Below are 22,747 nucleotides of genomic sequence, written 5' to 3' on the forward strand. Positions count from 1 at the left end.
ACAGACATGTGGTGCCTGGCAGGCTTCTGCTATTAAGAATCCAGTGATATGAGCTGGAAGGTTCTTGCCTCTGATGGTTGAACCTAAAACTCTGCAACATTTCAGGACTTATAGCTACATGACTCCTTCACCCAAGAGCTCTCACTTTTCCTGTTTTCTTTCTTCCTATATGCTTACCAAAGCCAGATGCCTGGACTTCTACTTCTTTACCTATTCCATTTAACTCATCTATGTTTGCCTCTTTTGTCTCTGTCCAAAAGCATCTTCCCATTGTAAGCCTTTCCTGATTCTCTGAAGTTAGATCCAGTGTCTCCTTAGCACTGGCTGCACCCTCTGTACCCTCGATCGTAGTGAGCAGAATGTTGTCTCAGTGTCTGTTTGTTTGCTACACAGTGAGTTCCTTGGAATTAAATACCCGTCTTCTTTGCCCTAGTAACTCCAGAATTTAGCACAGAGCATGGTGATAGTATTTTATTGACTGAGTGAATGCAGAAGACTTTAAAAGTTAGAATTCAAGAGAGGGAAAGAAACATCTGCGTCACCTTAAATGAAACATATATATTTTTTCCTGTGGAGAAAGGGATGGGGGAAATATTCTGTGGACAGTGGAGAAGAACCAATAAAAAGAACTTTGCACATTTTTCCCACACTGAAGAATGTCTTTACATATGAAACATGATATCTTTGAAATGGCATTAAGGAGGCGTGGTGGGGAAATGCAACTGCTGAGGCTTTGGAATGCCAATATGGGGCTCTCATTCAGAAACAGAATAATTCTAGCTAGTAAATCTCCTGGTTATAGCCACATTACCTCCTTTCTCTAGTGGAGAAGCCCCACACCTCAGGATCTTAGGGAGATAAAACTTCTTCAGTGACTGCGGAGATGTGAGGCTTTCTCACTGGAGGAAGGAGGCAATGTGGCCATCACCAGAAGGTGGAATGATTGAGGGGCAATAGGAATCTCTCTTAGATACAGCATTTATCAAACTCAAGGGAAAGCTAAGAGAGAGGGGCAGAGGAAGGAGGAGGAGGAAGAAGAGGAGGAGGGAGGGAAGAGGGAAGAAAGAGAGAGAAAAAGAGAAGAAAAGAGAGGGATTTCATCTTTCGGGTATTTCTGATTCATTTGTTGCCCCTTGACACTTTATAACAAGCTCATGTTTATAAAGCTGAAATTTAAATCTCTACTATAGATTTATTTCTTCTTGATTCTATCCCCCCCACCTTATTTTTGATTAAACTATTCTTTCAGAGCATCCTTGATAAACATCTTACAGTTGGATGGGAAGCAGTCAATGCAGAGTCAACAGAATCGACCACGTAAACTCATTTCAGACTCTGGCAGGGACTGCTCATTGTCTGCCAAATTTCTATCTTACAAATAACCTCAATTTTATGTGGAAGCAACATGTTCAGACAGAAGACTACCTTTCCCTGTCTCCCTTACAGCTAAGAGTGGCCAATGAACTATGGGGAGAAGTGATTGGTGGGGTTTCCAGAAAGACTCACCCAGAAGGTGCTCCTCTTCGGGAGTTTTGGTTCTCCCTCCCTTATGCTGCCTAGAACACAGATGTAATGGCTGTACTACAGCAGCCATGTTGTGACACTGAGATGACTTTGAGAATGGAAGCCAAGGGCTAAAAATGGTGGAAAGGAAAGATAGAAGCAGCCTGGGTGCCTGACAATTTGAAATACTATTGTCAATTCAAATAATGACAATTTGAATACTAAGTTATCCCTGTACCTCACAGCTCCAGATTCATTTTATAAGAAAGAAAACCAACTTCTATCTTAAGTAAGTGACTGTGATTTGAGACTGAAGATATTGTGAGAAAGACTCTTCAAGCCATTTCCAAATATGTCCATGCTTCTAACCCTTTTCTTGCATATCAAGCTTCAACTGGAATAACATGTCTTGCCATAACACCTTTGCCAGCTCTCCTGATTTCCTTGGATCACTCTTTTTCTCGAGTTCTGTCTAGCATTCTGAGGATCTAGTCTTCCGCAAGCACTATGAGCAGGCACACATGAGTCCACATAACAATGCTGACTTTGGGAACTACTTTTCCTCAAATATCAGTATGGTACAGTGTATGCAGTAGGTACTCAATACATGCTTACTAATTAAATTGGAAGTAAAGACTATTACTTGCCAAACCCTGGAGAAGTAACATTTTCCACCTATACATTTCGAATATTTGGTGGCCAAAATTGAATAGGCTTATTTTTCATAAAGGAAGAAATATTTTAAAAACCTGGTTGTCTCTTCAGTTTAGCCACTGAGTAAGCATGGCAGCAGGTTCAGTGAACAGGTTGCATGGGCCAGAATGGACACAAGTTGCATGGGCCGCCATGTCAGGATTAAGCTGTCGTCATAGACAAACTAGGTTAATGTCTTAATGACTAAGAGAAAAGAGAAAATGAGAGGGCACCGTGGAAGTCTCCAAGGGCCATGTGCCACTCTTCAGGGGTAACCTTGGCAGAAAGCAAAAGACCTGGAATAAAAACAGTTTGTGGAAAATAACCAAAAAAAAATTATTACCAACACCTTGGTCATCTTTAAATGAAGTAAAATGAAAAGTAAATTAATTGTTAGGCTAAAAGAAGGAAATAAGCAAGAAACAATTTAAAAGATGCTGCGATGCACACAGTTAAAAAAAGAAAACAAAAATCATAGGTAAATGCAAACACAAACCCTGATGTTTAAAGTTCTCCTAGGAAGAAATATTTTAAAACCCCTATTTCCCAGTGGGGGAACTTTGCTGTATCAGTTAACAGGAGGTAGAAAAGACGAGTAAGCAGCCCTTTCAAAGTGGTGTTCAGGGGCTTCAGGGATGGAGAAAGTGGCTTGCTTTTGCATTTGGCTTTCTCATGTGAGGACACCCTGGCTGAGGAGATCTGTTAACCTCGGAATCAACCTAGAGTTTGGAGGAAGCTCAGGGCAGACTCACCAGTGGATGCCTTCACATGTGCGGGCTTGCTCTTGTGTCTGCCTTTCTCAGCTGTCAGGAGGACACTGTACTCCTGTCCTGGTTCCAGGCCTCTCAGGACATAGGAAGTGGTGTTTCTTGGAAGCTGCACTCCCACCCACTGGCCTGTGGGGAGACTGTAATTGAGGCGGTAGCGGTCAAACTTGGCCAACGGTGTCTTCCAGAGCAGGGTCAGGCTGGTCTCTGCAGTTTCAGAAACCCGAAGGTCCTTGGGCGTGTCCAACTCTGGGAGGAGAACAGAGAGATGAATGCTCTTCAGGCTGCAAGGCAGGGCTGCTTCTGGGGCTGAAAGTCAACTGCCTCTGGGCTGGAATCCTAGGTCTGCCACAGAGGAGCTGAGGGACCACAGGAGAGTCACCTCTCTGGGTCTCTCTTTTTACTTTTGTAAAATAGGTCTAATTATACATTACCCACATGACCCCATTGGAGTCTGAGAAGATTAAAAATAATGTCATGGAATATCCATTCCATAAAATGCTACTCAGATTTAAAGCAGTTAAAAGTAACCAACTATTGTTAAAAGAAGCAATTTAGATGAATCTTGAGAGAATTATGCTGAAGGAAAAAAAGCCAGTTTCAAAATGTTACATGCTGTATTGCTATGCACTGAATGTCTGTGCCTCTCTAAAGTTCTTATGTTGAAACCTAATCCCCAATGTGAAGGTATTTGGATCTAGGGACCTTTGGGAGGCCTCATGAATGGGAGTAGTGCCCTTATAAAAGAGACCTTGCCCCTTCTGTCCTGTGAGGACACAGTAAAAAGACGGCACACTGTCAGCCAGAAAGCAGGCCTTCATCAGACACCAAATCTGCTGGCATCTTGATCTTGGACTTTGCAGCCTTCAGAACTGTGAGAAATAAATTTCTTCTGTTTATAAGTTACTCGGTCTAAGGTATTCTTGTTACAGTAACTCAAATGGACTAATATGTGTAGGATCCCATTTATGAAGCATTCTTGAAATGGCAAAATCATAGAGATGAAGAACAGATAAATGAATGACCAGGGTTAGGCAGAGGGGTAAAGGGAGGGAGGTGGCTGTGGCTGCAAAGGGTAGCACATGGGATTCTTGTACTAAGACTGCTCTGTATCTTGACTATAGTGGTGCATTCACAAATCTACATGTGCGATAAAATTGCATAGAACTAGGTATATACACACACATACGAATGAGTGTATGCAAAACTGGTGAACTATAAATAGAGTGGACAAATTATGCCAATGTCAATTTCTCAGTTGTTATCTTAGTCTACATTTATGCAAGATGCTACCTTTGGGGGAACCTGGGTGATGGGCACAGGGAATCTCTCTGATGATTTCTCACAATTGCATGAAAATCTACAATTATCTCAAAATCAAAAGATTAAAAAAAAGAATTGGCATGTAAATGCCCAGCCTTGCATCCCGCATAATGTGGAAGCTCAATGATGATCCATCTCCTCTTTACATATCAGCCCCCCTCTTCCTCATAGTGCCTGCGGGGAGGTAAGCTGGGGGCTGGGAGAGAGGCAGAGGAGGAGTTTTCTTTTTGCAGTGCCAACTTCTCAGAAAAACGGAAAAAAAAAATCTTGAGGAAAGAATCAATGACCTCAAATCAGGTAGCCCCCTCAGCATCCTCACCTACAGGCTGCGGCTACAGGACACGACAGGTAAGTGCAGGGCCTGGACTTAAACTATGATACTGTTACTTATAATCTGCTTGACAGAGGTATAAAAGTTGGGTGTTTTCTCAGAGAAAACCCCACAGATGTGTTTGGACTAGACAATGGTTTATTTAAAAGATGCGATTGATTATCAACTTAAAAATGTTCATGAATTTCTTATAAAGCCTTGTCCCAATTTTTCTTTAAAAAATCCCGGCTGGGTGTAGTGGCTCACGCCTGTAATCCCAGCACTTTGGGAGGCCGAGGCGGGTGGATCATGAGGTCAAGAGATCGAGACCATCCTGGCCAACATGGTGAAACCCCGTGTCTACTAAAAATACAAAAAGTAGCTGGGCCTGGTGGCACACACCTATAGTCCCAGCTACTCGGGAGGCTGAGGCAGGAGAATCTTGAACCCGGGAGGCGGAGGTTGCAGTGAGCTGAGATCGCGCTACTGCACTCCAGCCCGGTGACAGAGTGAGACTCAGTCTCAACAACAACAACAACAACAACAACAAACACAAAATCCCCTGTCCCCCTTTCCGTACAGGGGATAATGTTGGCATGATACAGAAGGACCGTTCTTATGTTCCTTTTGAATTTCGACATTGGGGCTAGATGGTACTACAGGGCCCTTTCTCCTCTGTGCTTCTACTTTTTCTATTTAAATAGGTTTTGGCCATACTGGCCCTGTCTCATCTGCCCAGCACCAGCTCAGTGGGATGGGAATCCCAGATGTGCCTCACCTGTGGCTGCGTTGATGGTCGCTGGATTGCTCTCCTTGTCTTCCTTCACAGCAGAAACTCCAATCCCATATTCAGTTCCCGGCCTCAGACCTAAGGAGAGAATGTGCAAGTTGAGATTCATCCTGAAATCAGAGAGACTTTCAGAGGATGATAAAAATGTCTTTGAGTTGGTCTCTGGAGGCTACAACCAATGTTCAGAATGTTTTACAAAAGAACTCGCTGCAATCCAATAAGCAGTATTTCTGGAAATTGGACTTATTTCTGAGGGTTGCAAATGGGGACATGTGGGAGCAGGTGCCCATCTTTTAAGGGTCCTCTAGGGCTGGCTGGCTCAGGCTTGCAGAGATGCAGAGCTCACCTGTGAGTGTGGTTTTGGTTGTGGCTTGTTGGCTCTTTGGAACATCAACCTCGGCGTGGTCCCCTCCAGAGATGGGTGCATACTTAATTCTGTAACTGTCAATAGCTGCCTTGCCATTCCTCCATTCCAGGGTGATGCTGTTATCTGTCTGGGAAACACGTCGAAGATTCCTGGGAGCATCAAGGCCTGTTTGAGAGAAGAAGGAACATTTGTATTGAACATATCAGTCACAACAGAGCAGGAGTCTTTGACAGCTCAAGCTGACATATGAAACGTGCCTGGAACTGGAGAGAAATTACAAAATTCTCAGCACACCACTCATCTGTCCCCATAGTTGATGTGCAAATCTAAACAAGTGCTACAGATTTGGCACCTTTCCCTATTATGGATGAGTGTGACACTTTAGTCATTTGTGTTTTTCTCAGACTTTGTGGTTAAAGAAACAATGCAAAGACTTAAAAATAAGCTCATAAGTGTAAAAACTGGTCTTTTGCATTTTCTCATCATATTTCATTCTTTATTTTTTTGAGTCAGAGTCTCGCTCTGTCACCAGGCTGGAGTGCGTTGGTGTGATCTTGGCTCACTGCAACTCCTGCTTCCTGGGTTCAAGTGATTCTCCTGCCTCAGCCTCCCGATTAGCTGGGATTACAGGAGCACACCACCATGCCCAGTTATTTGTTTATTTATTTTTTTGAGATGGAGTCTCGCTCTGTCACCCAGGTTGGAATGCAGTGGCGCAATCTCTGCTCACTGCAAGCTCCGCCTCCTGGGTTCATGCCATTCTCCTGCCTCAGCCTGTAGCTGGGACTACAGGCACCCGCCACCATGCCCGGCTAATTTTTTTTTGTATTTTTAGTAGAGACGGGGTTTCACTGTGTTAGCCAGGATGGTCTCAATCTCCTGACCTCGTGATCCGCCTGCCTCGGCCTCCCAAAGTGCTGGGATTACAGGCGTGAGCCACTGCGCCCGACCCCAATTTTTGTACTTTTAGTAGAGACAGGGTTTCGCCATGTTGGCCAGGATGGTCTCGACCTCTTGACCTCGTGATCTGCCTGCATCGGCCTGCCAAAGTGCTGGGATTACAGGCGTGAGCCACCACACCCGGCCTCCTCATCATATTTCTAATAACTCACAAAGTACTTACTGAGCTCTGAAAAGTATTTACTGAATGAAAAATTGACACTTTCGAACTTTTAAAATAATGCCATAGGCTAAAGTGTTAGGAGGTTCATTTGTCATATATGTTTTCCATATACCGTATTTTACTTTAAAAATATTTATTTGAACTTTATTTTAACCAGAACTTTTGTCTGAGAATATCAGACCAGCATCTTCTATATATGTCCCCCACCCCCAAAAGTGCTTTGGAAGGTTATTTGGAATTTTTTTTGAAAAACTAATTAATAAATTGCTACAATATTTTAAAATTTACAGGAGTAAAAATACCCCTTTCATTTTTCGTACTGTAAAATGATCCCGGAAGATACCACAACATGGAGTGGGATGGAAATCTTTCAATCTTTCCTTTACTGTATCTGTTAACAGGGGGAGGCCTTTTACCTGTTGTGAAGGTCTCTTTGGCTGGGTTGCTTGACATGTCACCTCTGCGGGAGATGAGGGACACCTCGTACTCAGTGTCAGGCTTCAGGTTCCCGATGGAGTACTGGTTCTCGTCCTCTGTGAGATCGATGGTGGTACGGTCTCCTGGCACATCTTTGATGCCGTAGGTCAGCTCAATGCCGTCGATCTCAGCCAGGGGCTTGAACCAGGTGATCAAGGCAGTGGTGTCTGTGACATCTTTCACCTCGACCTGGCTGGGGGCATCCAAGCCTATGATGGGCAGAGGACAGAGAGGTTTCAGAGGTTAGGGCCATTGCCTGAGGCTGAGCAGAGAGAGGACTTTGTAACTCTCCAGATCTGTGGGTGAATACTTAGATATATACTAATTGCTTGACTTTATTTTACCTTTCTGAACCTTAGTTTTCAGTTTGATAAGCTATAAGTAGGGATAACAGCAGTTACCTCTAGTGTCTTTTGTTTTTGTTTTTTTCAAATCTTAAGAGAGATAAAGCTTGCAAAGCATCTAGCACAGAGCCTGGCCCGTGGATGTCACATGAAAAAAAAAAGGTGGTTCTTTTGTTATTATTATTATTATTATTACTGTTCTTGTAAGTTGAGGAAACATGCTTTGTGGATACTTTATTTGAAAAAATGAACTTAGTCTCTTTAAATTTTTAATTAGGCAAAACTTCCTGGATGTTTCCTGAAAACTTTTCCATCAGAATTACCAAGCAGAAAAGTGAGGCAATAGACTGTCTTGACAGTGTATGGAAAGTTATTTTTGATAAAAAGAATTCACGTAAGAAAGTCATTGCTATTTCAAGCCTTGCCTGTCTTTACAGGCTCATCTTGACTTTTTCTGCCCCACCCACTCTGGTGGTGTACTCTGATAGATGCTCAGAGCTCTGGAAGCCCATTATGCTGTTGGGCACCACCTGGTCTCTGTACATGCTGTTCTCTCATTTCTTCTTTTTAAGATCATACCTCTCTCTAAAAATCTCCTATGCATCCTTCAAAATCCCATTTAAATGTTGTCTCCTAATGAGAAGCCTTTTTTTTTAACCCGGCTTCAGTCAGGTAAACACATATTCCCTCCCTGTGGCTGCCACTGTCCTTAAAGAGCATTCTAGTATCATACCTGTCTCATTGTTTCATAATAGATTTCTGTACAGTTTGAGTCAATTTAGGTGGGGTTATTCATTGATTGAGAGAGTGAGTCTTTTAAATTCCCAGCATAGAGACAGGCACATTCTGGGTATTCAGTGAATCTTTGAATCTTTCTTTCTTCTTTTTTTTTTTTTTTTTTTTAATGTTTGTGTTTTCAGCATTGGTTCAGTAAACAATAACAAGTGACAGGAAGTTGGCTTTATACAGAGAATGAAAAGGAACAATAATTTACAGCTGATTGTGAGAAAACTGCAGCCTGTTTTTGAAGTCTAGGTGTTGATACATCAGTCCCAGCTCACAGATGATGTAAAATGCACAATGAAAATGATGTCACAAAAATGGACAGAAGCTGCCTGTTCTATGTTCTTATAGGTGCTAGCAAGCACCCAAACCGTACCTACTACCTTCCTTAGTACCCCTTACATTAAAGAAGTTGGAATTCAGTCAAGGACACTGATATTCCCCTAGATTTGGGACCCCTGAATAGCAGAAACTAACAATGCTCTGTATTTATCAGGTGCAAACATGGTGCTTTGTCATTTATGTCTTGAGTCTTATGACAACCCCACAAGGAGGATACTATAAACCCATTTTTCAGCTGTTGGATCTGGAGCTTAAAGAAATAGATTTTTCCAAGGTGATGGTGAATGGTAAAGATGGAATTCTAACCCAGAACTGATTGAATCCAAAGCCCATCCTTTTCCCCCTTTACATGACAACACCTCTCAAAAATATTGACCTCAAAAGTAAGTATAATCCCACCTTTATATAGATGCCAGACAGAAGGAGCCAAATATGTTTTGAACTAGAAGTTTAAGGCCCTTTAAATCTGGAAAAAAGGTTAAAGGTTTAAAGGTTTCAGGTATATGTGGTAAATTGCAGCTGGCCGCCGTGGCTCATGCCTGTAATCCCAGCACGTTAGGAGGCTGAGGTGGGTGGATCACTTGAAGTCAGGAGTTCAAAACCAGCCTGGCCAACATGATGAAATCCTGTCTCTACTAAAAATACAAAATGAACAGGTAAATATTTGTCCCCCTATGTTGAAATTTATATGATTAGGCAACTTCAAATGTTGGAATGTTTGTTCTAAAATAAGAAGAAATAAAGCAGACAATTCCCGTATTTAGATAAATAAAAGAGCAGTGAAAAAAAAAAAAAAAGTTCAGTGCACCTTCTCCGTAGCAACTAGGCGTTTGCTTTGTCTTTTCTTTGTCTTTGTGGTGATCTAATGATTTTTTTTTTTCCTGCTGGTACCTGCTTTTCTACCTACCACAGAGACATGTTGTCAGGATGATGGAAAACACTTGCTTATGAAAGAGAAAATCCTTTGAATAGGCTCTGAGCTAGGCAAAATGTGCAAATATTTAAATGCAAGATGTTCTTTCTTGTCATCAGCAACTGATTTAATTTTTCCAACAACTCCCTGCCAAGAGGGGTTTACTTAATTACTTAAAGAGTCAATTACTTAAAGAATTGGCGCATATGTTATTTTGAAGAAAATAAAGAGGTTTTCCTATATGGAAGTGCAAAATTATGTATTTTTTTCTTTTTAAAAAATTGCGGCTGGGCACGGTGGCTCACGCCTGTAATCCTAGCACTTTAGGAGGCCGAGGAGGGCGGATCACTTGAGGTCAGGAGTTGGAAACCAGCCTGTCCAACATGCTGAGACCCCCTCTCTACTAAAATACAAAAAAAAAATTAGCCAGATGTGGTGGCAGGAGCCTGTAATCCCAGCTACTTGGGAGACTAAGGCAGGAGAATCACTTGAACCTGGGAGGCAGAGGTTGCAGTGAACTGAGATCGCACCACTGCACTCCAACCTGGGTGACAGAAAAAAAAAAAAAAGTTGTCTCCTGGTAGAGCAACTCTAAATTCAGGTCTTTTTCTCACCAAATGATTTAGTACTGCTAAATCCTATTCTACTCCCAAGAAGTTCTGACATCATTAGTGTTGAATGAAATTTTATTTAGGTTCCCATCGAAGAGGTGGAATCAACATTCTGCATAAACCAGAGCCTAGTCAATGTTAGTGGAAATTGGGTTAAAGTTATAAAACTTACCCTGGCTTAAAGTTATGCCCCTGATGGCGTTAACTATGTGATATTAAAGTGATTTAGCTTCTTTAAGCCTTAACATTAATATTTTCCCTTCCTCTGTCCTACAACTGGGTGCTAATATTAAACTAGCGACACGATAGATTGTTAGCAAATGGGCTTAATTATCTTCAGATAGTCATGCCCCTTTGAAAGGTGATTGTGAAACTCCTTTCATCAAGAGATGGATCTGTTTCTCTATTCCTTAAATATAAACTGGCCATGGGATGTGCTTTGATAGAACTGATCTAGTGCCAGTTTTGAACCTGTTCAATAGCTGTGTGAACAGGACCAGCATCCTGGAGAATGAGAGGCCCTGTGAAACAAAGACACCATCCTGGCTGAGGCCATCCCAGGCCAATCCGCCCCTTAAGCACACAGATATATGAGGAGTACAGTCAAGAACAGATAAACTGCTCAGCTGAGCCCAAACCCAAATCACCAACATGCAAAGAATTGTTATTTTAAACCACTGTATCTGGACTTTTAAAAATGTAGCAAAAGTCAAATGATATAGATGCCATATGAGAAGGCACAGTCTCAACCAGGAGGTGCTATGAGGTACAATCAGCCTTATCATTCTATAAGTACTAAAGGTGATACTCACGTGTGGTGGTTACCCTCTTCAGGCCAGGGCCCCGGGTATTGTTTTTCACTATGTGCAGAGATATCTCATACTCTTGCCCAGGAGCTAGACCAGTTTGCCGGTAAGAGGTCTCTGGCCTCCTCAGGCTTTTGGTGATCTCTCCCTCATCTTCTTTATTCTGAGAGATAGAGGCAGCTTGGTAAGACTTAGGGGAGGTGCCAGTCTCTTAATTTATGTGATTCATTCACTCTGCATTCATTCATTCCTCTTTTATTCTTTCATCGATTCATTAGGCACTTACTATGCATCAGATCAGTATGTAAGCTACTGAGGATACAGAGATGATAAAGACATTTCTCTAGTTTGTTTCTCCCATTCGTAAACCTTTACCCCTTTGTCATGCAAGTCAAGTGACAGAATGTGAGAGCCAAAGGAATTCTGAAGGCACAAGCTCAATCCCTCCTTGGGTAGACTGAAGCCAGCATCAGAGAAGTAGGGTGATTGTTGGATAGTCACACAGCTAGTTGGTGGCAGAGCCTGGGCTTAAATTCAGAGAACAAGTTCCCTGCCTCACGTGTACTTTTGGGCCTGGAGAGAAAGGTTGCTCAAATCTGAGATGTACCTTTATTTTGAGGAAGAGACTGTTTCTTCTCTTCTTTGCCTCTGAGTAGAGATTTCTAAGGTGATGACAGACAATTGGAACCTTGAGGTGACAATTTCTATTTGTCTAGAGTCTCAGCCCTAAGTGCTACACTTACTGACTTATTAAAATCAGGGGAAAATCAACATCCCTTAAAATACAGATGCAAACACAAAAGATGCTAATTAGAGCCTTGTCCTCCATCAAAAACTAAGGAAAATGAGTTGATACAGAAGTCTTCAGAACGCTTTGGTCGTCTTTCAAATCCTTGAGATCAAATGGATCTGCTCTTTTTACTCCTTACCATATTCCGGAAGATGATCTCCCAGGTTTCAAAAGCAATGTCTAGAGGATCCCACTCCACTTCCACAGATGTCTCCTTGATGGACTTGAATTTCAGGCCTTCAGGTGCAGGCAAGTCTGTAAGTAACAACATAAATAGAATGTAAGGATAGGGCAGGTGTGTGGGTGGGCAACGGGGCCACGATTCCACTAAACCAGACTGGATGTCTGCAACAGTCAGGGGCTGACAACCAGAGCAGGTGTCCTTTTAAAGCTTCTTCTGGGATGAAGTCTACTATGAGGCTGTATAAAAATTAATATTAGGAAAAATGGTATGATTAATTTTGGCAATTTCATATGGTTAGATCTAAAATGAACACAGGCTTTGGAATCAGACAGACTTGGGGTTAGAATCTAAGCTCCACTATCAATGTGAACTTGAGCAAATTGTACACAATGCTCTAAGCCTGATTTATTCACCTGGAAAAAGAAGGTAAATATGTCTACTTCTTGGGAATGCATTGAGGAGTGAGTGATATACTCCACTCCAGTGCGTAGACTGCTGGGCCTGGTTCGTGGCATGCAGAACAAGTTGAATAAATGGTAGCCAATGTTATTATTAAGCAAAAAAAAGGGTCAATTTCTAGCCAGAGCTTGCTTTTTAGATATGAAGGTAATTATACTGATGCTAAACTCATAAACCAGAATGTTTCCACTTAAAGAAAAATAGTCGGTGAGCTCCACTGAAAAGTAATAGAGTGGTTAAGAACATAAACCTGCCAGGACTGCCAGGGTTAAAGTTTTGCCTCTACTCCTTGTTAGCTGCATGATTTGGGATAAGATGCTTAACCATGCAGCTTCAGTTTTCTCATCTGTAAAATGGGGTTAACAATAGCTCCTATTTCATACATATGCTAACTCATATAATGAGGACTCTTTTTTTTTTTTTCCTTGAGACAGAGTCTCACTCTGTCACCCAGGCTGGAGTACAGTGGCATGATCTCGGCTCACGGCAACCTCTGCCTCTTGGTTTCAAGCTATTCTCTGCCTCAGCCTCCCAAGTAACTGGGATTACAGGCATGCACCACCAGGCCCGACTAATTTTTGTATTTTTAGTAGAGACAGGGTTTCGCCATGTTGGCCAGGCTGGTCTTGAACTCGTGACCTCAGGTGATCCACCTGCTTTGGCCTCCCAAAGTGCTAGGATTACAGGCATGAGCCACCATGCCGGGCCAAATGAGGACTCTTATACTAACGTAGACTGCTTACAACAAAGTCTGCTACGTAGTAAACACTTACTAAATGTTACATGTAATGATTTTCTCTGGCAGGAAGTATATAGGAGAGCAAGCAGAAAGATTTTATGGAAAATGAGGGATTTCTTTAAGAAGTGATTCTGTGGACAATTCTAGGCTCTTATTTGGTATAACTATAAAGAACAACTATAGGATTGTAGGGGCCGTGGCGAGGGAGAGTTATACACTGGGTGGGCTGAGGTCAGGTGAGGCTGCCCAAAAGAGTTCTGCTCACTCACATGTGGCCACCCTGGCGCTGACAGGAATGCTTTTCTTGTTCTCCAGGATGGCAAATACACGGATAAAGTACTCCACACCAGGCTCCAGCTCCCGAATGATGGTGGACGTCTGGTCCCCAGGCACACGGAACTGCATTTCCAGGCCGCCCTCGTGGGTGGGCGTGTACACGACAAGGTACTCTGTGACCCGCATCTCATTGTCCCAGGCCAGGTTGACCGTCTCTTCCGTCACTTCTGTCACAACGAGGTCTTTGGGAGGAGACACTGGCAGGAATAAGAAAGGACATCTGGTGTCAACAGTGTGCCCTCTAAAATCTCTCTAGGTTTGTTTGACCTGTCTCTTCCACTGTCAGCCACAGAGGACTGAAGATCTTCTATTGCCTCTAAAATGCAGATGGCATCAGGGACCCCCTGCTGTGATCCATCTTAAGCCCTGTGGTGGCTGTTCCTTAGTCCATTTCCTTCAGGCTGGAGTCCCAGGTCAGCAGTGTGGCCTTTGGTGTTCTGGCCTCTCCAACTTTCTGTGCTTCCTGGGTCTTAGCTCAGATGCAGGCTGTTGGCATGGGAAAGTGCAGCCTGAGCCTCACTCCCTGCTCTGAACTTTGAGTTACATGTCCCTAGCACTGGGAGGGTATTTTGGGCACATCTGATCCAACTTTCTTATTTTATAGAGGTGAGTAAGGCAGAAAGACTTGACCAAGCTAGCTCACCTCATCAAGTTTAGAACTTGTGTCTCCTCCCTGCCAGCCTGGTGTTCTTTCCAACCAGGCTTCCCTGCTTGGGCCACACTGAACACAAAGCCATTTATTTATGTCTAGATACCAATAAATTTAGTAAAGGCAAAAATTCTCCGTTACGACAATTATAATATGGGTGGATGAGAGGAGTACAAAGAAGACACTCATTAAACATGAGCATTAATTTTCTCTCCTGTGTTTAGGGTTTACTAAGCACTTACTATGTACCAGGTCCCATACTAGCTGCTAGAAATAGTGCCCTTTTAAGGATAGGAGCTTACAGTATTTAGGATTAAAAAAACAAAACAAACAAAAAAACAAAACCAGTTACAAAAGACAATTAAAAGACAGGTCAATCTTGTAGATAATAGGCATTTGGTCTTTAGCTGGGTATGCATTTGAAACAGTTGTTTTTATGTAATCTCACTGCATATTCAATTTAGCTGAATTTTTACGTCCATCCAAATAGAGAGATTTTGTTTACTGTTGGTTTGATGTCAGTGGAGAGTAGGAAATAAAGTTGATATTTAGCAAAAGAGAGGTTATCCCTTTATCTACCTCATCTTGAACACTAGATGTTAAACTCTGGGTAGATGAGTTAGGCAGACTCGAATACCAGCTCTATGATGTGTCAGCTGTGTGTCCCTGGGACAATTATATAACCTCTCTGAGCCCTTTAGCCCTTAAATAGGTCACCTGGTAACAAATGAATGACAGGGCTCCCTTAAAGAGTCATTATGGGTGTGTGTTTAAATGGATATATTAATATGTACAAAGAATCAGTGTGTATGTATGTTTATAAATATAAACGTAGTTTTCCAACCCATACTAGGAGTCCACTCCATCATAACCATTATCATGCTGGTCTGCGATAATGGGACTCACCCTCTGAGCAGTCTTCTCCAGTATAGCCCTCGTTGCAGATGCAGCGGCCTGAGATGCATTGTCCTAAGTTGCTGCAGTCATTGGGGCAGGAGCGCTGGCCACAGTCCAGGCCTGTGAAACCCTCATGGCAGATGCACTGGCCGTCCACACAGTGGCCCTGGCCATGACAGTCACTGGGACATCTTTGCTCCTTGCAATCTTTGCCCATGAATCCTTCATGGCACACACACTGCCCATTCACACAGCGACCCCGGCCATGGCAGTCATTTGGACAGGAGAGTTCTGCGCAGTCAGGGCCGGTGAAGCCATCTTCACAGACGCACTGTCCGTCCACACAGCGGCCCCTGTTGCTGCAGTCCCTGGGGCATTGGCGATCCCGACAGTCTTCCCCTGTGTAGCCGTCATCACAAACACACATGCCATTCACACAGCGGCCATGCTGGTGACAGTCATTGGGGCAGCTCATGTCACTGCAGTCATAGCCCTTGAAGCCTTGTTCACATACACATTTGCCCTCTATACAGCGGCCCCGACTGTGACAGTCATTGGGGCACCGTAGCTGGCTGCAGTCCTCCCCAGTATAGCCCTCATCACACACACACTGCCCATTGACACAGCGGCCATGGCCACTGCAGCCACTGGGGCACTTGAGCTCCCCACAGTCAGCTCCCGTGAAACCATCATCACACTCACACTGCCCGTCTACACAGCGGCCATGATTGTGACAGTCAGCAGGACACCTCTTCTCGCTGCAGTCCACACCGGCAAAGCCCTCATCGCATACACACTGCCCCTCCTCACACCGGCCCTGGCCGTGGCAGGCATGTGGGCAGGTGAGTTTCCCGCAGTCTTCACCGGTGAAGCCTTCTTCGCAGTAGCAGGTGCCATTGATGCAGCGGCCCCGGTCGAAGCAGTCATTGGGGCAGATGAGCTCACTGCAGTCTTCGCCTGTGAAACCCTCATCACACACGCACTCATTCTCCACGCATCGCCCACGGTTGTAGCAATTGTTGAGACACAGAGGCTTGTTGCAGTCATAGCCTGCAAAGCCATCATGGCACACACACAAGCCATCTACACACGTGCCGTGCTCCTCACTGCAGGGCACTGGGCAGATTTCCCGGCTGCAGTCAGCCCCGGCATAGCCATCGAAACAGATGCAGACTCCATTCACGCACTTGCCCTGGTCATTGCAGTCGCCGGGGCAAGCCAGCTGGCTGCAGTCCTCGCCCGTGAAGCCCTCGTCACAGATGCACTGCCCATCAATGCACTGGCCTCGAAGGTGACAGTTCCCTGGACATTCGGGCTCAGAGCAGTTGGGGCCTTTCCAGCCAGGTTCGCAGACACAGCCACATCCTTCAGCGCTGAAGTTGCCCCGACCGCTACAGAAGGGCCTGGTGTCCAAGCGGCCTGCAACAAAAGAAACAGAAGGTCTCAGCCAGGCTTAAGCAGCCACATTTCTCAGTATCTACCCAGGGCACCCAGATTCAAATTCAGCTGAAGGATGGTTGCACCCTCGGGCTCCATCTGGCTTGAGAACCATTTGTTGTAGTGTGTGAAATCAGATGAGACTCACATCCTGTTATACCAGGTAGGAACTCATAACCTGAACTCCCCGAAATTATAGGCTTGTATGCCAAAACAGTGTGTGATTATGCATAGGGGTGTGTGTGTGTGTATTCCCACCCCTGGGGAGCGGATTCATAGTTTTTGTCACATTTTCAAGAAGTCTTACTATGATGATTATGAGTCACTGCCTTGTGGAATGCATTAGGCTGGGGCTATGTTACTATTTCTTTCTTTCTTTCTTTCTTTTTTTGACGGAGTCTATGCTCTGTCACCCAGGCTGGAGTGCAGTGGCGCCATCTTGGCTCACTGCAAGCTCTGCCTCCTGGGTTCATGCCATTCTCCTGCCTCAGCCTCCTGAGTAGCTGGGACTCCAGGTGCCGGCCACCACGCCTGGCTAATTTTTTTGTGTTTTTAGTAGAGACGGGGTTTCACCGTGTTAGCCAGGATGGTCTTGATCTCCTGACCTCATGATCTGCTTGCCTTGGCCTCCCAAAGTGCTGAGATTACATGCCTGAGCCACCACGCCTGGCCACTATGTTATTATTTCTTCAGTGCCTCGTCAAGGCCAGGCACATAAGAGATGCCCAAGAAATAGTTGTTGAACTGAATGTAATTCTGACTTTTTGATTCAATATCTATGCCACATTTGGCAAGGGATTTAGACTCTCTGGAGCTTAGTTTTCTTATAGGTGAAGTTGGGCCAATAGCCCACTTCCTTGGGGGTATATCCAAGTTAAGTAAACCCCTTAAGAGCTCACTCTTGTGTCCTTGTTATTTTTTTTCTGTTTTCTTTTCCAAAGTTTTTTTGTGGAAGGTTGGCTCAAGTTGGTATGTGGGTTTATATAATCAAAACATTCTAATTTTCCACAACTAAAATGAGGTAGCTAATAGCTTTCTAATTCTATAAGGACATCTTTCAGTTTGGCTCTGTCCCCAGAAAAGTATCGTGCCATTATCTTTTATTTCTTTCTATCCTGAAGGCTAAGTGGAGGTCAACTTGAAGAATGTGGAGTCAAGGTTGACATTACTCGAGCCCCTTGAGGCCTAAATATTGCCTTAGCTCAGTTTGCAGAAGTCATTGGTCTGATCTCCATGGAGCTTAAGGAGAAGAAACAAACCCCACTTCTACATTCTCTGCACTAGAATGTATTCACTCTATAGTCTCTGTACCTGGAAACAGCTTGTATTAATATATTTTATCTCCTTCTTGACAGCAGGAAGAAAGAATTTTTTTTTAAAAGCTGATTTGTAAAGTGAGAGTCTAAGTATGTACTGTCTAGTATGGTGGCCCTTGGCCACATGTGGTTATTAGGCATTGAAACACGACTGGTCTAAATTGAGATGTTCTGTAAGTGTAAAATACACATTAGATTCCAAATAGTATAAAATAGTAGACTGAAAAATATCCATTAATAATTTTTATATTGATTTCAGGCTGAAAAACCAATATTTTGGCTATGGTGAATTAAATAAGAGATGATTAAAATTATGTTTACTTGTTTCTTTCTCCTTTCTTTAACATGACTACTAGAAAATTTAAGATTACATGTGACTCATATTTTCATTAGACAGCACTGCTCTAAACAATCATTTTAACTGACTACTTAGCATTACTCCTACTGTATATTCTCATCTGCATTTTTCCAGGGAGTTGACAGAAGTGGAAGATAAACTAACTTTTGCCTAAAGAAAACGTTTTTAAAAATTTCCTTAGAAACCTAGAGACTGTCCTGCAGAGCTGTAAGACTATTTCTCTTAGGGTGGTTAGGTTTACTCTTGAAATAATTGTCGAAGAACATTTTGGTAATTTTTTTCTGAGTGGCAGAAACAGACGTTCAGCTCTGATTTGAAGTTGTTGAAACTCATGTAGCTTTATCAACTTTAGTTATTGGAGATAAAGACATAATTCCAAAGCAGCAAAATTCCTTGAAGTAGGATGCATGTGGAAACAGGGCATCCATGGGAGAGTATGAGCTCTGGAGACCCACGGGCACATGCAAAATCCCTATCTCTTTCTCTCTCTCTCTTTTTTTTTTTTTTTGGATGGTGTTTTGCTCTTGTCACCCAGGCTGGAGTGCAATGGCATGATCTCAGCTCACTGCAACCTCTGCCTCTCGGTTTCAAGTGATTCTCCTGCCTCAGCCTCCTGAGTAGCTGGGATTACAGGCATGCACCACCACACCCTGCTAATTTTGTATTTTTAGTAGAGATGGGGTTTCACCATGTTGGCCAGGCTGGTCTTGAACTCCTGACTTCAGGTGATCTGCCCGCCTTAGCCTCCCAAACTGCTGGGATTACAGGCGTGAGCCACCGCGCCCAGCCAAAGACCCTATTTCTTATTGCTCTTTGTGCCATCTTGTGCCAGTGGGTTAATCCCTTTGAGACTCATTTCTTTGATCTGTAGAAGAGGACTTATCTTCCCCTCATCTAATCTTTACCTTAAAGGGCTGTTGGGAGGATTAAATGAGATAATACAACAGTGCCTGTTACACAGAGGGAGCTTATATGATTGTAATCATTGTAATTGCTATTAAATTGGAACTTTTTTCTAATTCTTATAGACTCAGCACTATCAGAGGCAGCACTGTGCATTTGTAAGAATACCGAAATGTGAGGAACTCAACTCCTTATTGGAGGACCTTCAGGAATCCCATCCTCTTTCCAGGCCTCAGTTTCTCTATTTGTAAAATGAGGTGATGGGGCCACACCAGTACCTATCAGAGAGTGCTCTCTGGGGTAGAAATTTCATGGTGTACTCATAGGTTTTGGGGTAGAAAGTGGGTAGATTTCATGGTCAAATACGTTTTAGAAATTTATAATTAAGGTAAAATAGGGTTTTTCAAAGCAGGACTTATCAGAAGCCTGAAAATTCCTCTGAGAAGCAGTTGTCGCCATGACTCCTCCAAGCAGGAGAGAGATGGCTGCAGTCTCCACACTTATTTGAACATAAAATCTCTTTGTAACGAACCCTCTGGGAAGCTAGTTTTCTAGTGAGCCCACTTTGGAAGCAAGTGATGGATGCTGCTATGCTCTTCATTTCTCCATATTTGCACAGTGTGGGACTGGACGGGCCGCCAACTCGTACCTGTGGCAGGCTGGAGACAGCAGCCCGCTCCTGCAGTACATTGCTCCCTCAGGGAAGACACCAGGTTCTCCAGCTCCTCCAGTCTGCTCAGCAGCTCCTTAACATCAGGGGCTGCGGCACAGCCACAGGCCCGGCGGGGGATGTTGATGCGATGTGTGAAGACAATCTGGTTTTCCCCATCCACTGTGTGCTCCTGGAAGCTTTCGCTGGGCTCTGAAGGCGGGGCCAGGTCTTTCTCCCCACTGGCTGACTCCAGATCCACTGAACACTGGGATCCCACCGGCAGCTTGATGTTGTAAACATGGTTAAACACCACTGGCTGGTTCTCCTCTGGCAGGGTGGCGTTCACCCCACTCTGTCGCTTGTGCCGGATGACTTTCTTGAGGACACCACCTTCGGTAGTGAGGGCAAGGAAAGCAAGAAAGACACCTGCCAACAGCTGAGTCATGGCCCTCATGGTGGAGGTGGGTTTGGCTGGGTGGCTGCTGGGGCTCTGGGGCTCTAGGGTGTCTCACTCTCAGCAGAACTGGGGGTTTAGAAGCACAGGGTAGACTTCAAATCAGTTGTCACTGATCTTCTTGAAAGAATTATTTTCTACAAGCAAAGACGAACAAAAAAAATTATGAGTATCTACTATTGAATATATTGAATATCTACAATTCCAAGTGAATTTTGATTTTATATCCCTGTATTTGAAGCTCTCCTGATAATCTTTCATTATATACTCTTGAAATAACATACAATGGTCTCTAAAAGAACTTTGTCACTTGAAGGAATGATTTCACTCACTATTCAACTTCTGCAAATTTAAGGAGACAGAAAAATAGAGAGAAAAAGGTAAAATATTGAAATAAAATAGACATAGGTTTGTATCTTGGCTGTAGCTCTGGTCCCTTGGATAAGTTATGTAATTTTTCTTTGCCTTATTTCACTTTCTGTATAGTGAAGATCATAGTTGCTAATGACAGGGTTGAAAGAATGATGTAGAAGTTATTTGTGTATTCATTAATTCCTTCAGTATTTACTATGTCCTCTGAGTGAATTATTACAGTGTTATAAAGGCCCTAGTCCCGGTAGATGTTCAGTAACTCTTGCCTCTTATTAGTGATTTTCAAAACTGATTTTCTCCCCATCTGCTGGTTCTCTTCGGTCATGGGAGGCAGAGGTTAAAATAAAGGACTCTAGGAGGCAAACTGAGTTTTAATCCCAGCCGAGCTTCTTACTAATTGTGTGATTGTCAGCATAGCATTCAGTCTACTCCTCTGCACCTCAGTTTCCCTGTTCCTTGGTTTATTTCCCAAACCTTCAAAAGTCCAGTTTTTAGAAGAGCCTGACTGAATATTCCTGAACCAGTTGTCTAAACTGAGGTTCACAGCTCAGAAAGGATGTCTGAGAGCCCCTGATGTCTTCTCCAATCAATAAGTACTTATACCATTTTTACAGAGGTCTGAGGGTGGTAGAAATAAATATAAGACCAAGTGTATACATACCATCAGGGAACTTAACAATAGAATTAAGAAGAAAATGGAATCATCCATCCAGTACTTAAGAAGCAAAGCAAGAAAGAATGTATAGGATTTGTTTCGTGGTATAGAGTATAACTGCCTATGGGGTTTGAAAATAAAAAGGAATGGTCAAGAGAAAGGTGGGGCATAGCTTATGGGAAAGAGAGGGTAAAATTTAAGCTGAGCCTTAAATAGTGAGAAGAATTAGATGGGAACAGAATATGGAGGAGAATATGCTACCATGAAGCAGTTCTCACTTTGCCAAGTTATCTTATTCATCTCTCTTAGAGCTATTCACCAGTATGGGCAATCAGGTAGCAGAGAAAAGGGGACTTGTCAGAGGTAGTTGAGAAACTAAATAAAGACAGGAAGAAATGGCAGTTATAATATTTACTAAAACAATGCTATGGAGGCATGTGAGAATGATCTATACATGATATGAAGTCTTTCATGGTTTTCTTTAATTAGGAGATGCACCTGAGTAAAATTCAAATGATAATTGAAGAGCTATTTTATTTATTTATTTATTTATTTTATATTATTTATTTATTTTATTTAATATCTGCAAAAACAAAAACAAAAAAAGAAACAAAAAATACCTAACCCTCTTCTGAGCATGCTTTCTCATTGAAATTGGCTTCTTAACTAACAATGTGTGGGTCTGTAATGTAGGTAAGGCCACTGAATGAAGATTATTACAAAAAAGAAGACTTGGCATGTTCTCTCCTCTCAAACCAATTTGGCCATCTTACGTGTTTACTGGACAAATATTTATTGGCTGCATAATCTACTAGAATGGCTGCTCTAACTCTCTTCACTTTCACAAAGTTCTACTTTCCTACCCCTTTCCCATCAATTCTTAGCTTTTTTTTTTAGAAAGGGCCATGGGCCAAGCTTGAAATGTTTTTGGACTTCTCCCCAACACTTTTCTGTGTGTTGCTAAATGACTTAAATTTCCATCTAAAAAGCCATTATAGTTGCTGATCGAGACTCCCAAGGCAATGAGTTTAGGGTAATAATGACCAGAGTGTGAGCAGAGTGAGGATTTCTCACTGTGTGTTTAAGAGATGTGCACTGGTGCCACCAAATGTTGCATTGTTGGGGGAAAGAGTACGTTATTCTTGAGCATTGTGTATTTCCTGTTGGCTCACGGTGGTCTGAGGGCAGGTGGGTGTTTTTGTACTTTGGGAAAAATCCATTATATTTGCAGTGTTGTAGGAAATGGTTAGGCTTTGGAATTAGGCGTATCTGGGTTCAAATGTCACTCACTAGCCCTGTAACTTTGACAAGCTACTTATCCTCTCTAAACCATGACCTCATTTACAACACAGGAGTCAAAACCTTTCCAGAGAAAATTAAGGATTAGAGACCTG

The 22,747-nt window shown here is 43.1% G+C and overlaps 1 protein-coding gene across 1 annotated transcript in view; it reads right to left on the minus strand.

Annotated features, from left to right (window-relative positions):
• TNC (tenascin C) overlaps nt 1-22,747 on the minus strand; it is a 91,330-nt gene that overhangs the window by 49,874 nt on the left and 18,709 nt on the right. Inside the window, exons 2-10 of the mRNA XM_058445736.1 lie at nt 19,870-20,463; nt 15,216-16,625; nt 13,594-13,857; nt 12,082-12,197; nt 11,159-11,315; nt 7,293-7,562; nt 5,733-5,918; nt 5,375-5,464; nt 2,949-3,212 (exon numbers count right to left, since the gene is read on the minus strand). Coding sequence (XP_058301719.1) covers nt 2,949-3,212; nt 5,375-5,464; nt 5,733-5,918; nt 7,293-7,562; nt 11,159-11,315; nt 12,082-12,197; nt 13,594-13,857; nt 15,216-16,625; nt 19,870-20,326 — 3,214 coding nt within the window. The 5' untranslated portion in view covers nt 20,327-20,463. The remainder of the gene's footprint in view (nt 1-2,948; nt 3,213-5,374; nt 5,465-5,732; nt 5,919-7,292; nt 7,563-11,158; nt 11,316-12,081; nt 12,198-13,593; nt 13,858-15,215; nt 16,626-19,869; nt 20,464-22,747) is intronic.

Source organism: Hylobates moloch, unplaced genomic scaffold (genome assembly GCF_009828535.3).
Source record: "Hylobates moloch isolate HMO894 unplaced genomic scaffold, HMol_V3 SCAFFOLD_10, whole genome shotgun sequence".
Taxonomy (NCBI): Eukaryota; Metazoa; Chordata; class Mammalia; order Primates; family Hylobatidae; genus Hylobates; species Hylobates moloch.